Raw genomic sequence first — 14,736 nt, forward strand, 5'->3', positions numbered from 1 at the left:
GGAGCGGTAGCGAACTCACAATGTGAGCACCTCATGAAGGTCGAGATCAGGACACAGGTCGGGAGAAGACGTCAGGGTCCATGGCTAGTATTTATCCAGATAATCCGAGCAAACGGCGGTCACCCAATGTTTCCGAGCGATACCCACCCTCTGTAAAGCTTAAAAGAGATGAAAACCATGCGGGTCTACCGGCTGTCCCGAGAACAGACTTCCTTGCCTTGGGGTTTCGCATTCATGTTGGATTCCGACTCATTCGACCAACTGAATTTGAGAGTTCTGATGTTTTGGATATGTCTAGAGGGCACTCTTCCATCGTGGCAACCTGTCTTGTCTCTCCTGATGAACGAGTCAAGATACGCAACCTCTTCCAGATGATGGATGTTGGTCTGGAGGAAGGTGCATTGTAATGGCGCAATTGAATATATGACCCCAGAGTGACACGTGCTCGAGAATGCGCACGAGCAAACCAGTCTTTTGCTGCACAAGTTTCAATTATGTCGAAAATTGGCGATGGCTTCAAAGATCGGGGGGAGGGCAGCGAGGAACAAGGTTAGCTTGGCGTTCAGGGGCTCTCCCGACGCGGGGAGCTCTCCACAGCGGGGCATGGAGCTCCTTGTTGAGCTACTGTAAGGCTGACCTGGGGGTTCTTATCTGATAAGAGGAGCTGGAGCAAATTCTGGCACTCCCTGGGCAATATTATGACTCGAACTGCCATGACTGTGTTCTTGTTACGTTTCCTGCGCTCCCAAGCTACTCATACCTCAACTCAACCTCCCTCAACCTCTTGCCCCTTTGATCCAACGTCCATTGTCCTCTGACGAGCTACAACGCACCAAAACCCCCGCCAATTGGACCCTACCGAGATCGGACCTGAGCTTGCGCTGCTGTGACGATGGCTTCAGGCAAGAAGGAAAACATGCTGTGGGGAGGCCGTTTCACGGGTACGCTGTCACAATTGTTTGCAGTCTTAAGAATTGCGTCTCTCCAAAAAAAGAAGAAAAAACTTCAGAGAGATCCGGGGCATTTCGAGAATCCAATTGGCACTCAATTGCCCTCTCACCACCTCAATTAATCCTCCAAAAGACCAGTCAAGCTAACCACCATGTTCTCTCCCCACAGGCGGCCTCGACCCCCTCATGGAGCAGTACAACGAGTCCCTCTCCTTCGACAATGTCCTCCACAAGCAAGACATCCTCGGCTCTATTGCCTTCGCTCGCGCCAACACGAAAGCCGGCCGCCTGACCCAGGACGAGTTCGAGAAGATCGAGGCCGGCCTGCTGGAAGTCGAGAAGGAGTGGGAAAGCGGCACCTTCAAGTCCATCCCCGGTGCCGACGAGGACATCCACACCGCCAATGAGCGCCGCCTGGGCGAGATCATCGGCAAGGACGTCGCCGGCAAGCTGCACACGGGCCGCAGCCGCAACGAGCAGATCGCCACCGACATGCGCCTGTGGCTGCGCGACGAGCTGGACAAGCTCGAGGGCTTCCTCAAGAGCTTCCTGCAGGTCATTGCGAAGCGCGCCGAGTCCGAGATCGAATACGTCATGCCTGGCTACACCCACTTGCAGCGCGCCCAGCCCATCCGGTGGAGTCACTGGATGTTGAGCTACGGCTTCGCGTTTGCCAACGACCTGGAGAGGCTTCGAGAGATTCGCAAGAGGGTCAACCGCAGTCCCCTCGGATGTGGCGCATTGGCGGGCAACCCCTTCGGCATCGACAGGGAGATGATGGCCAAGGAGCTGGGATTCGAGGGCCTGCTGTGGAACTCCATGGGTGCCGTGGCCGACCGTGACTTTGTCCTGGAGACACTGCAATGGGGCAGCTTCCTGATGCAGCACATCAGCCGGTGGGCCGAGGATCTGATCATCTACTCATCGGCCGAGTTCGGCTTCGTCCGACTGGCCGATGCCTACTCCACAGGCTCATCCCTCATGCCTCAGAAGAAGAACCCCGACAGCTTGGAGCTGCTCCGCGGTAAGAGCGGCCGTGCCTTCGGACACATGGCTGGTTTCATGATGACGCTGAAGGGCCTGCCATCCACATACAACAAGGATCTGCAAGAGTCCGTCGAGCCACTGCTAGACCACGTCAAGACGGTCGGCGACAGCATCCAGATCGCCGAGGGTGTGCTGTCAACACTAGCCACACAGCCCGAGAAGATGAAGGCCGCACTCGACCCCTTCATGCTGGCCACCGACGTGGCCGACTACCTGGTGCGGAAAGGCGTGCCGTTCCGGGAGACACATCACATCAGCGGGCGGTGTGTGGCGCTCAGCGAGCAGACCGGCACGCCGATGAACGAGCTTACCTACGAGCAGATGAAGGGTGTAGACGCCCGATTTGAGGAGGACATTGCCGAGTCGTTCGACTACGAGAAGAGCGTTGAGATGAGGGCTGCCAAGGGCGGCACAAGCAAGGCCTGCGTGCTTGAGCAAGTCAAGGTTCTGACAGGCATGATCGCCCAGTAGATGGATAGCCAGGCTCCATGTTTCCAAGAAAGGGGAATCAGAAGCAATTGTTTACTATAGATATCTACTAGCGAGGACTGAAAACTGAGATGCTATTGAGCACGAGTGCGCTTCCGTCATATGCTCTATCTTGCTCCGCCCCAAGCTGACCGTCCGGATTCTTGTACAATTGGTGTGCAGATTAATGCAGGGAGCTTTCATTGCCTGGCCAAAGCTTTTCATTGTGCTAAGAGCTTGAGTACATTCAGGAAAGTGTTGCCTTCGTATTGCAACTTTCAACCCTACAGAAATACAAGACTGATCTTCACAAATCTGTTCCGCTGAAATTCTCCTTTCATCTTCTCGACGTCCAATTATCAATCATCACTGCATATAAAACTACCTCTTAGGCTGTCTTGAATTCAGGCATTGTGGGTGCGACTGAGTGTAGCCTTGCGAGATCTGGTGTTAACAGAGTCAGGTGGGGTCTTGATATATTTGCTAGGGGAATTGTGTTCATTGAACTCACTTATATACCTGCTTATACTGCATTCGAATATCGATCTTCGATCGCATTGGTGTCGGCGCTCTTATTAAGATCGACCTGGGGCACGGGCTCCGTCCCGTGAAAGGTGATGTGGGCGGTGATCTTGCTGGTGCCTGTTTCTGGTTGTTAATTTTCGCCTTGTGTGGACAATCTCAACTTAAAAACGACAAGTATAGCGATAAATAACTTGCCTGCGTGTTCTACATGAAACGGTCCTTCGTCTACGCCCGTTGCTGCGTTGGTCGCTCCCGGTAAGGCGTTCAGGAAGTTGAGGTCGTTAGCATCTGCTGGTTTGTGTTAGTGACACAGAAGAAAGTTAGAGAGAAGAAGAGAACTCACTAGCAATGGTTTCCTGGATATTTTGCTCTGGGGCTGAATGCTGCCTGTGGTGGCAAAAACACTCCCAGAGAGCGATGGCGGTGGCTAGCGTCATTATGGATAGGGCAATGATGGCCACAGCAAGTTGAGGCACCATTCTGGGAGGAAGGAAGGGGGAATGACTTGCAAACTGGTCTGCACGTTGGAGCAAGGGAGATGTGGTATAAAATCACCGGCCTCGTTGAGAGGCCCGAGAGGTGTGCTGTTAAAAACTTGGCAGATCTGCTGTGAGCTTGTGCAGGAAGGGCAATCGGTTGTTCTCTGATTCAAAAGGCTCTATGTTAATAAAGGCACCATGTGAAGATATCCTGTTTTCCGACATGAGAATTGACCCTTATATAGAAGAGCTCGTTGCCCACAGCTTCGGTGGACTAGTCGGCAGGCGGATCGTGCTTTTCGGGTTTCGTAAGGTGTCGTAGCCATGCCACATTTTCATCGCATAGCACTGAGTCTCTCTACCTAGCGGACCATGAAAACAGGGGCAGGAAAAACAAGGTTGCAGTCCTGTACCGTCTCTCTTCACATGCGCAGCTGTAGTACACCACAGTACATCCAGCCTCAATCATCAGCGGCGGGCCGGCCATATGTTGTGTCACACTGGAGACTTTTTCGGATTTTGTAGCAAGATTCTTTGAGGCACCCAGCATGTGGCTTTCGGTGGACAACGCGTGACGTGTGCCCCAGCCCCTGTCTTTCTGGTTTTGTAGTGTGTCGCACAGGACCTCGACGTGGTCTACCATTGGCAGGCAGACGTCTGGGCAGACCGGGTTCACAATTCGGGTTCTGCTAATCGAACAACTTGAGTAAGTGTGGGTTATGTTTAGAGGAATAGATGCATGCGCTACTTGACTACCCACCTATTAGCTCTGAGTGTTCCAACTGTCATTGGGTAGTGTCTTTCTTTGGGTTCTGCTAATTCGATATGCGGTTTTTGGGCTGCGAGGCACACTTGCCTTTCTCGTTTACTGAGCTGTCAGCCTGCATACGCCCACCATCAAAGATAGGTGCAGCTTGCCGAATATAAGAGGCAGCGGGCCCCTCCGAAGGTCTGAATTTGGGCTCGCACAGCTCACACATCGAGCATCAACTCATTCACGAGGTGTCCGCCACGCTTTGAGAGCCACTTTTTGGCCATCTCATCTAATTCGATATATTCCTGCCCTGCTTATATTTTCGTTTTCACCAACATTGGTGCTTCACTGCAATGATGCCTCGACGCAAGACTGGCGCAGGCCACCAGCGGATGGACGAGTGGGAGCTGCACAGAAGGGAACTATATCGTCTATTCATTGCAGAAAAGAGATCAGTCAAAGATCTTTCGAAATACATGAAGGAACAGCATGGTTTCGATAAAACGTAAGCCAGCATGACCCAGCTCTAAAGCATATCCTGAGCCGATTCTGCCCATCAGCCAAGTAACACGCCTAGCAGGCCAAGGGACTACGAGTACCGGTTCTCGAAGTGGAGGTTCCGAAGAAATCTGGGTGCCTTAGAGGCGAAGTCCATCCAAGGCCAATGGTTGAGGAGAGAACAAGCTGGCAAACGAAGTGAGGTGGTCGTATCGGGAATCAGATGGCCTATATCGATGATTCGTGGAAGGCTGAGTCGGCACAAAGTCTTGGAGTCCCCTGACGGTACATGCTTGAGACCTTATCTTCCTACATATCACCCAACTGACTGCTTCTTACAGAGCAGTATGAGTTTCCCCCGCTTTCGGACTTCGTCGCTCGTGTTCAGACTCCATCTCCTCTGATGTCCAACCTTCCAGAATGGCCCAAAGAATTGCCGTGGCTTCAATTCGACCAACGATTCCGTCAAGGTAAAGGCTTCTCATATGAAACAATCCAAATCAGACTCCCTTACTAAGATTCTACAGCTCTGGCGCCCTTTACAACCGAAACAGTGTCCAGGCTTAAACCGCAAGGAGCGCTCTTCATTGCACTGATGCGCCGTTTTACTGGGCAAATCACTACGTCGGAGACTGTAGGAGCTGGAAGTCTCCACCCTCCACGAAAAATACGGGCTTCACTAGAATTGATCGCGCCCCAGGTGCACAAGGGCGACCATGAGACCACCGCAGAGATTCTCCATACTGGCTCACCAGGATCACTGATCGTGGAATTGATTCGGTTGATCATTTATCTCTCATCAAACAACATGATAGATCAATTTAGGACAATCACAGGTTGCGAAATCAACTTTAAGAATGAACTAGATTTCCTCCGACACTTCGGCATCCTGACCAACGCAAAAATCAATGAGCTGGCCCGCTCTGCCTATCCTACCAGTCAAGCGTTCCTGGAGCAACTCCTACACTGTTCTCTTCTTGACGAAAAGAGCTGTGACGTATTGGCATGGCTGGTGCCCAACCATTTCAACGTCAATCACCTTGTACCGATACCCTGGCTAGCAAAAGCCAAATTCGAACTTCGGAAACCAGGATGCTCTCATATAGCCAACGGAACTTTGCTACAGGCTTCCTCGTTTGCAGGAAATATTCACGCAGTTCGTCTACTTTTAGACCTCCAGGCAAACCCAAACGACCCAAGATGCTCAGAATGCCCTTCACCTTTAGAGTGTGCGGCACTGTCGACCGATCATACCCGTGCAATGGAAATGACGGAGCTAATTTTGTCAAACTGGAAAACGTCGACCCCGCCTAGCTGGCGCGACAAAGCTCTTGAAATGGCTATCTGGCCAGCTATAGCAAACGCCAATACCAGACTAATCGCGAGGTTACTTTCAGAGCTCGAGCCACTCGGGAATGCGGTGATCTGTCACGAACATTTCACTCATGCCGTGAGACATGGAAGTTGCGACACTGTTCGTTACCTTGTCAACTACCACTCTTGTGGTAGTGATGACCCCATCGAATTCCCCAAAGGCATCTTGTTCTCGGCGATTTCCACTGAGTTGCGTCACCATTCAAATTCGGCGGTATTAGACAAGCTTCACTACTTACTGGACCTTAATGCTGATCCAGCCGTGCTGGGCTGCAGTGATTTGTGCGACCATCATTTTATCCTGGAGCACGCAATGGAATTGGACTTTGGCGAGAACAACACGCTTCAGGAGGAGTATGTCCTAAACGTGGTGACGCTTTTTCGGGAACATGGATGCCCCCCGGAAAGGGTAAAATCCTCATCAGAATGGGGCTACATGCCGTCAGCCCTTCAAAGAGCTATCAGTCGTGGATTCTCTCGAATCACCAATTACATGCTCGACTGGGGCGCCGACATCGATTATTGCAACAACGCTTTCGACTGGGCAACGGACCCGCGGGAGAATTGTGGAGTCTATGTCACTCCAATCAAGGGCCAATCACCCTTGCTCACAGCATTGGAATACGGGAAAACAGACGTCGCAAAGGTGCTATTGAGACGAAAGCCCAAGTTGAAACTTCGCGGTGCAGAGCACAAACTCGCTGCAAAAATCGATGACACGGAGTTGGTAGACATGGTTCTCCAGGCGGGTGCTGAGCAAGTCGACAACTCTATGTGGAGAGAGGTGCTTGAGGAAGCCATGATGAGGGGAAGTCTACGAACGATCAAATGGCTACTTTTGATACGTGGCGACGCAACTATCGACAGTATACTCATGTTTGAGGTGGCATTGGTAACCGGGGATTACGACACGGCCTACCAAACCATAGCAGTGTGCAACTACAGCTCTCGGTCACTCTATCGAGCCGTCCGACAATCTTGCCTATCCGAAGACTTTCTTGGAATCGTAAAGCGGCTCCTTGAGACTAGACGACCAGCACCAAACGACGACTTTGAAGTGCTTGCAGTTGCCTATGCCGCCGAACAGCACAACACGTACCTCATGGGTGTCCTGGTGGAAACCCTAGGACAAGGGCCATGGACTACCAGTCACCGGAGGGACGAACATATTCCATATGTGGAGTTTGGCCCGGTTTACAGGGGAACGCACATTTTTAATCTTGTTAAACGTACATCTGTCAAGCTACTGTTGGACTTCCACATTAGCGCCATGGGGATGAAGCTTTGCTCTGGACCCAATTGGAGTCCAGAGCTGTTGAGGCAGTTGATTACAGCTGGGGCTGACCCGAAACAAGAAATGGCATCTTTCAATTTCGTCGACCAGGGCGAATTGGCTCAGGTGAAGGTTTTGTATGAAGCTGGAGCGCTCGTGGATACGATGCAAGTGTACGGAGAAAGCAGCAGAACCGCTATTCAATTAGCTGTTGAGGGTGGAATGCCTGATATGGTCGAAATGCTTCTGCAGTACAATGCCGATATAAATTGTCCCGCTGGCTTTAACAAGGGAGCCACTTGCCTCCAGCTCGCTGCTGGTAACGGTCACATTGGTATAGCTTGGTTACTGCTTCGCAAAGGCGCAAAGGTGAATGCAAAACGGTCGCTTCTCTGTGGGAGAACAGCCATCGAAATGGCTGCGGAAAGTGGAAGGCTGGACATGCTAAAGCTATTACTACTTCAAGGAGAAGATCTTTTCCGGACACCCTCTGAGAGATACCAGTTCATTCGGGCGGCCAAATTGGCGGAGAATGAAGGTTATGGGCCAATAATGACCATGTTGAGGCAACACATTAGCTGGGACAGCGATGACCAACAGTTGTTCGACGAGATACATGACTCTCGGTTCATGCTCAGTCCTCTCGATGGAATGACACAAAGGCCGCTCGACTGCGAAACAAGCGATCCTGATTTCTTGGGCAACATACAGGAAGTTGCGGACGAAGCCGGGCTTGAAAATATCTACGACATCATGGAAGGAATAGACGAGTGGATGGACGAGGTTTTCGGAGAAGAATCGAATGACTCGGCCACGACAAGTGTTTACTACAGCTCTGAGGGGGACGACCAAATGTTGTCTGAAGCTTGCTTGGACTCATCCCAACACCAGGAAGCAACAGACAAGAAGACGGAGCTATATGACGAACTAAGAATTGAAGCCAATTCTCAATCACACGCAGATCAGCTTTCGGAATTCATGGCGGCGTACCGTGACATTCGCGATACTTCGGTAGATCCTGCGAATCTGACACATCTGCAGAGCGATGTGGCTCATGAGCAGCCACGCAGGCAACGGTACCTGTCGAGAATCAATCCAGAAAGATGGGAGGAAGGGACCCAGGCCCACATTCCCGAGGATATGCGTCACCAGAATGTGGTTCCCGCATGGCTTGATATGCAAGAAAACGATACTGACGATATGATGCAAGACCTCGGGAGTGATCTAGCCATGCAAAACACCACGTGGGAGCTCCTGGCAGATCAACCTGTGGCACAGAATGTCGGTAGGGAATTCGATGTGGTGGTAGGAGACGTAATGGACGAGACACTGCCCATAAATGACATGTCGTTTAATTTTCTGGATGCCAACCCTTTGGAGGCCATCGACGAAGCGAACTCGTCACAGGAATTCGACTGGGGGTTCCTGTGGCGTGAAGAACGACGTGGGACCTGAACAGGGGGTCAGGAATGGCAGCGAAGGAAGTGCTCAAAAAGAACTTGTATAAATTATTTTCTTCTGGAAGTTTGAAGCTACTCTTGCTTTCCAAGGATCTTATTGAGTGTACTGGAAGTCTAAGCTCTGCGAACCATACCTTCTAAGTTACTATGATGCTTCACCCCTAGCCAACCACTTCAAGGAAATATCGATGCCGCTGGACACCTGATGCGGCGAGACTGACAGACTTCAAGCTGGAATTCTATAGTGCCTTGTGCATCATAACCATATACGACCAATCTATCCGTATCTGCTCTGCTGGGGGTGGGCACAAAGTCGGCAAGATGGTGTAGCTCGTCATGCGTGTTCCTCGTTACATCAATGGTTCCCCTCTAGCCAAGTCAACTATCTGGCGATAGGTCTAAGCATACAATTGGCAGAATCTAGTGCCCTTTTTTGTGGTGGTTGCAATAGTGCAGCGACTATTCTCTACACTGCATCTCGGTCAAGAGAGGGCCGAATCAAATCAGGGCGTCCCCGCCCAACAACTTTACATTTTCACATCGATCCTAACATTGGCAGATGCTCACGGAAACTGCTTTCACTGTCAGGCTGTCAGCCAAAATCGTGCTTCAGCGTGTCTGAGAGAGAGATATAGCCGTTTCTATATCCTTCGAGATCTCTGTCGAAAGCCCTCGCGGTCAGGGTCTTATCAACAACGACGTCCAACAAGCCACTACTCTCACCAGCAAGCAAATTTCGGCTGCTTCATCGAACGGAGTGGCTTTCCTGACTCCTCCTGCAAGTCCAAAGACCCAAACGTCAGAGCCACACACGCCAACGCCCCCGGAGCCGAGCCTTCGCAAGAAGCAGACACTACCGACACCAGACATCAGTCCCTCGAGTGAAGTACGGCGTGGGCGGGCTGTTCAACCCAAGTCGCTTGGACAAGATCTGAACAGAGATCCATCTCAAGAAGCCAAGAACCCTTCTTCAGACAATCCCGGCAACCTGGCACGGTCAAGAACTCCTTCTGCGGCGCCTCGTGCCCAAGCGCGATCCGTCCGTCCAAGGCCGCCCAACCGTCACGTACGGAGTACTTTAGAGCTCATCGAGCAGGTTTGTGACACAAAGTACAAGCGCCGGAACGGAGAGTTCTATTCGGAGAGGAAACTCCTACCCAATGAGTACAGGCAGCTTCTGACTTGGATAAATGAGTTTGAAGATGACGACGAGTTGAAGAAATATTTTTATGATAAATTGAGGTGTGATGCACTTTTGATAGTAATAATCTTGATGGCAGAGTACTTCGCAGCTAATTTGGTATCAGGTTCAATTATACGGCCGCTAACAAAACATTCTCGATTCGTATGATTTCAGCTTGCCACGAGGCCTTGATTCAAAGTTATACTGCTTTGATAAACGATTGGCTTAATCTTGTTAGGGCAGGATCCGTCGAAAGTGATGGTAGGAGATGCTCCACAGCAACAAGTAGGGTTACGAAGTCCGTCAGGGGCACGGGTAGTGCGGCAATCGAATTCGGTTCCCGCAAGGGCACATACAGCCCGGACCAATCTTATACATTCGAAGACGCAGACTTTCCCAGCCTGGTCCTGGAGATAGCCTGGTCTCAGACGGATGACGACCTCAGACGAAAGGCGAGAAATTATATCACATGGTCCAAAGGCGCTGTCAGAACAGTTATAGCTGTGTCGCTGAATGACATCTATTCACGCATCGACAACTTGAGTAAGACGAGGAAAGTTCGTGAAGAAGATTTTAATCGTGGCGCGGCCAAGTTTTTTATATACAGGAGCGACTTGTCAACGGCCAGGCCGGGTGAGGTGCTGGCGGGTGATGACCAGGTACGACTGCCTAATCCATGAAACTAGTCAGGGCCTTTGCGAGTCTAACATACACATGTAACATTAGATGGTTCGAGATGTAACCGGAAATTTGGTTTCTGGTACTGAGCTGCGCCTCTCACTTGAGGACTTAATCCCTGCTGATGAGGCCAGAGAGACCGACGGGCTTGAGAACCCCGAACTTATCGTCACTGCGGAGCAACTTCTTGACGACACAAAGTATGCGTTGAGACGGCAATGGCGGTCAATGAACAAGCGAAAGGTGACGAGGACAAGTCCTAGCCCGGTGGCTGAGGCTCGGCGTCATTTTCCACGAATGTCGCGGGAACTCAAAAGTCTGGGGTCTGCAATCATTCCATCCAGGTTGCGTTCTGGACGCCAATAAAGTCAAGCAAGGCCCGATCTAGCCAAATGCCTCGTGCACTCGATTGACTCTTAGAAGGAAGGGTAAGAATTGAGGGTGATCTTCACTGGCTTCGCGATCTATTTTAGGATTCTCCTAGGTGAGGGACTATTTTTGTTTTTGCTTTTGCCGCGTGAATCTGGTATGTCGTAGTTATTTTCAATTTACTTGCTTCGCCACTCTGCATATTTCAATTGACAAACTGTGAGAAGCAGAAGCTAATACCCTGGCGTGGATTGACTATATTGAGCAACGAATTTGAGTTGAGTAGAACATATCCCGTACCGGCTCACGTCTTTCTATCCTATCTATTCATCGAGGATGGATAAGTCATGAATTGAGAGCCAATGATTTCCAGGCCTTTCTAACTCGAGGCCACACTCCTTTTCACAAATTGGAAGCTCCCACTCCTGGTCGGTAAAGACTCAAATCAAATGTGATCATAGTTTATGTTTCCTGAATAGAACTGCCACAATAAAAGATCTATGGCTCCGCTAGAGTTTCACGTGAGGTCGTGCATTCCCAGACAGTCCCTCTGAATAGAAGGTGAAGGATGGTGTGGCCGGAGTCAAGACGAGCATAGTCAGGTGTCTTCCGAAAAGAATGACGTTCAACAGAAGGCGAAAAATTGATTAGCCAAGCTTGACCATCATCCACTTTCAGCCCGCAAGCCATTTGTCAAAGTCCTAAGCCGACAGTACATACGAGATCCTTTAGGCACAAGCAATCCAAGGCTGCTCACTGTATGGTTGTCACATGATGTCACATACACTAGTGAGATAACACATCCGCACTCTCAAGAATGGTAAGACGTCACTGTGGAGCCCCCTGTGGCTATAATTACTTCCTTCTCTATAAGGTTATCCAACAGGAATATCTCCAACAGGAGGTTATCCCATAGGAGGTTATCCCATAGGAGGCTATCCCATAGGAGGCTATCCCATAGGAGATTATCCCATAGTAGATTATCCCATAGAAATTTATCCCACAGTAGACTATCCTTTATGGGTTTATTCTATCAGACAACATCTTCGAGGTCCCCGCCGTCCCCTCCCCTTCATAAACACCCCCTCCCTTGTCCCCCTACTTATTCTACGTAAGTACTGTGGCCGCAAAGCGGAAACCCTAGCTTAAGCACGTGAGAGGCTGATTTCAAATTTCCAGACTACAAACAGACAGAGTCGTTCCCATAGAATAGATAGAAACCTCACAGCGGACTGTTTTAAATCCGTTTAACACGGTTCTAATGTAGTGAAAGAAACGGGGACCTCTACATGTGCTGTTCACATGCCTGCACGTGAGTGATCGGCTCCTAATTTGAGTCCTCAACCACCGCCTCTGCTTTTACAAAAGGCGGCCATGTATGAAGTCTCCGGATTTTATGATTTGCAGTCATTGTTCAAGATGCACGAATCGCGTCTCTTTGAAACCTGCGTGATCCTTGAGAAGGAAAGTGGGTGGACAAGAAAGAAAACGTGTGTTTACACCCGCCCATTCGGGATTGTTCTCCCAGCCTTACGTAAGTGCAAGGGACCCCTGACTGGCTGATTGTCGTTCTAAGTGCGGCGGCCTACGCGCACGCGTCTGTGCATCTCAGCGCTAAATAGACCTCCCAACTTTTCCACCATCAGTTCAGTTCATGAAATCTGCCTGCTCGATTCTCACATGTGCGTCGCAACACACCTCACCGATCGCCATCCTCCAGCGCCATAGCCGCCCAGACTGTCCATACCGTCCATAGGCGACCAGATTGAGCGCTTCTTGTTTTCAACCCACGACGACTGCGCACTACTTTCCACAATGGCCGCTCTCGACAACGAGAAGCTCGGCCTTGTGTTTGGGGCTCGTCCCGACATCCTCGAGGGGATCAAACAAGCTGCAGGTGCGCTGATGAGACACCGCCTATCTTCTTTGTGAACTGGGACTGCCAGATCCAGAGTCGGTGGCCCTGTCACTTTATCCACCAGACTGACAGCTCTGCAGATACCCCAGAACGGATCACCCTCTTCAACTCGATCGCAAGCTTCGTCTCCGACCAACAAGCTCACGACCCCTCAGTCGAGCCTAGCGCAAAACGAAGACGGGTCGAGGGAAACGATGGAGCAGTCGGCGAGAATGGCACTATAAGTGAACACGGCATGTTGCCACCACCCACACAAGCGGCCGTCACCGGAACACAGCAAACACCTGCCGTTGGCGCTGGTGCCGGCTCCTTGCTGATTGATATGGCAAATGCAGCGGCCAAAGAGGTCATATTGCTCGAGGTCAAGGAGATCAGCGTAGCTATTCCCCAGCGGAAGAAGTACGACCTGTGCTTCACCAAGAATTATCTGTACACGAAGCAGGTTGGCACAACAACACCAGTTCAAGGGATGGTGTATGACTGGAGTCAAATAGGTGCGTACTTGGCGGCCTGTTCTATCGCTGCTTGTGGGGATGCGAACAAAGGCGGAGGCTGACACTGGAGCTCACAGAATTCGTCTTCTACACACCCATTCCCGAGAAGCAACAATTACATTTCAACTACATCCTCTTCCCGCGCAACACAGCTCTCGCTTCGACGAAATCGTTCCCTCCGGCCGACTTCGAACCACTCGTCTTCTCCGTGCCCACCAGCTCGCCAAAGCCAGGCATCGTGGGGGGCTACGCAGCGCAGACCGCATCCCAGGTGTCCGACAGCTACACCTCCCTCATGCACTGGGCTATCAACAGCCAGCTGCAGTCTGTTAACAATACGACGGCCGCGATCGTGGGAACCGACCCGCGGGTGTTTTTCAGCGCAGTGCGGCAGCCACACCGTCCGAAAGAGAGGGCTGTGTACATCAAGGCTTTCAGGGGCAGCAAGGATGGGTACCTGTTCTTCCTGCCCAATGGTATACTGTGGGGGTTCAAGAAGCCATTGCTCTTCATCCCGCTCGACAGGATCAACGCCGTGTCATACGTGAATGTGCTGCAGAGGACGTTCAACATGGTGGTGGAAGTCGACGTGTCACACGCACCTCAGCAGGATCAGTCGAAGATTGGATCTTCGGGTGCCAATTGGGAAGAAGACGAAGGTCCCAAGACCGAGGAGATCGAGTTCGCTATGATAGACCAAGAAGATTATAGCACCATCGACGAGACCTACGTAAGGCAGCACGGGCTGAACAACCGCTCCATGGCCGAGGGCAGGAAGGCAAAGCGACAGCTTCGGGAGAATTTCAAGGGTGATCCCGCCGGTGCTGACGATGCCGCTTCTGGCACAAATACGAATGGGGAGCAGCTTGGGGACAACCTCACACAGCTTGCCCTCGCCGAACTCGGGGATGAGGACGAGGATGAGGAGGACGAGGAAGACTACGACCCAGGCTCTGAGGGAGAGAGTGAGGGTGAAGGTGACTCCAGTGAAGAGGACGATGAAGATGATGACGACGACGAGGAAGATGACGAGGAGGCAGACGGCTACGACGAGGAAGGCGGTGAAGAGGAAGGATATGTTGAGGACCACGAGTGATGGCCGTGATCAAGGTGCCTGGATGGCCGTGGTCGTTTGAAAACACGACCGATTTGACCCTGATGGCCTACACGACACTAAAGAAAAGTCGGGCGTTTGATGGATTTCATTCATGAGAGGCAGGGATATAGGGCCGGGAAACCTGGGCTGGTGTGGGCAACAAATGATGT

The 14,736-nt window shown here is 51.2% G+C and overlaps 3 protein-coding genes across 3 annotated transcripts; all 3 read left to right on the forward strand.

The window, feature by feature from the left end:
- Window positions 1-892: 892 nt before the first annotated feature.
- Window positions 893-2,468, forward strand: J7T55_001729 (argininosuccinate lyase; the record flags this gene model as incomplete). The annotated part of the gene is made up of 2 exons (XM_053135736.1): window positions 893-941; window positions 1,120-2,468. 2 exons carry the CDS (start codon window positions 893-895, stop codon window positions 2,466-2,468), a joined length of 1,398 nt encoding a protein of 465 aa, XP_052986666.1.
- Window positions 2,469-4,579: 2,111 nt separating this feature from the next.
- On the forward strand, window positions 4,580-11,055 carry J7T55_001730 (uncharacterized protein; the record flags this gene model as incomplete). Its single annotated transcript, XM_053135737.1, has 7 exons — window positions 4,580-4,728; window positions 4,804-5,006; window positions 5,063-5,191; window positions 5,249-8,812; window positions 9,464-10,070; window positions 10,301-10,670; window positions 10,738-11,055. 7 exons carry the CDS (start codon window positions 4,580-4,582, stop codon window positions 11,053-11,055), a joined length of 5,340 nt encoding a protein of 1,779 aa, XP_052986667.1.
- Window positions 11,056-12,873: 1,818 nt separating this feature from the next.
- On the forward strand, window positions 12,874-14,566 carry J7T55_001731 (negative regulator of dna transposition; the record flags this gene model as incomplete). Its single annotated transcript, XM_053135738.1, has 3 exons — window positions 12,874-12,955; window positions 13,057-13,470; window positions 13,548-14,566. The coding sequence occupies 3 exons, from the start codon at window positions 12,874-12,876 to the stop codon at window positions 14,564-14,566; spliced, it is 1,515 nt and encodes a 504-aa protein (XP_052986668.1).
- Between the last annotated feature and the right edge of the window lie 170 nt (window positions 14,567-14,736).

Source organism: Diaporthe amygdali (assembly GCF_026229845.1).
Source record: "Diaporthe amygdali strain CAA958 chromosome Unknown NODE_58_length_245710_cov_65_198243, whole genome shotgun sequence".
Lineage (NCBI taxonomy): Eukaryota > Fungi > Ascomycota > Sordariomycetes > Diaporthales > Diaporthaceae > Diaporthe > Diaporthe amygdali.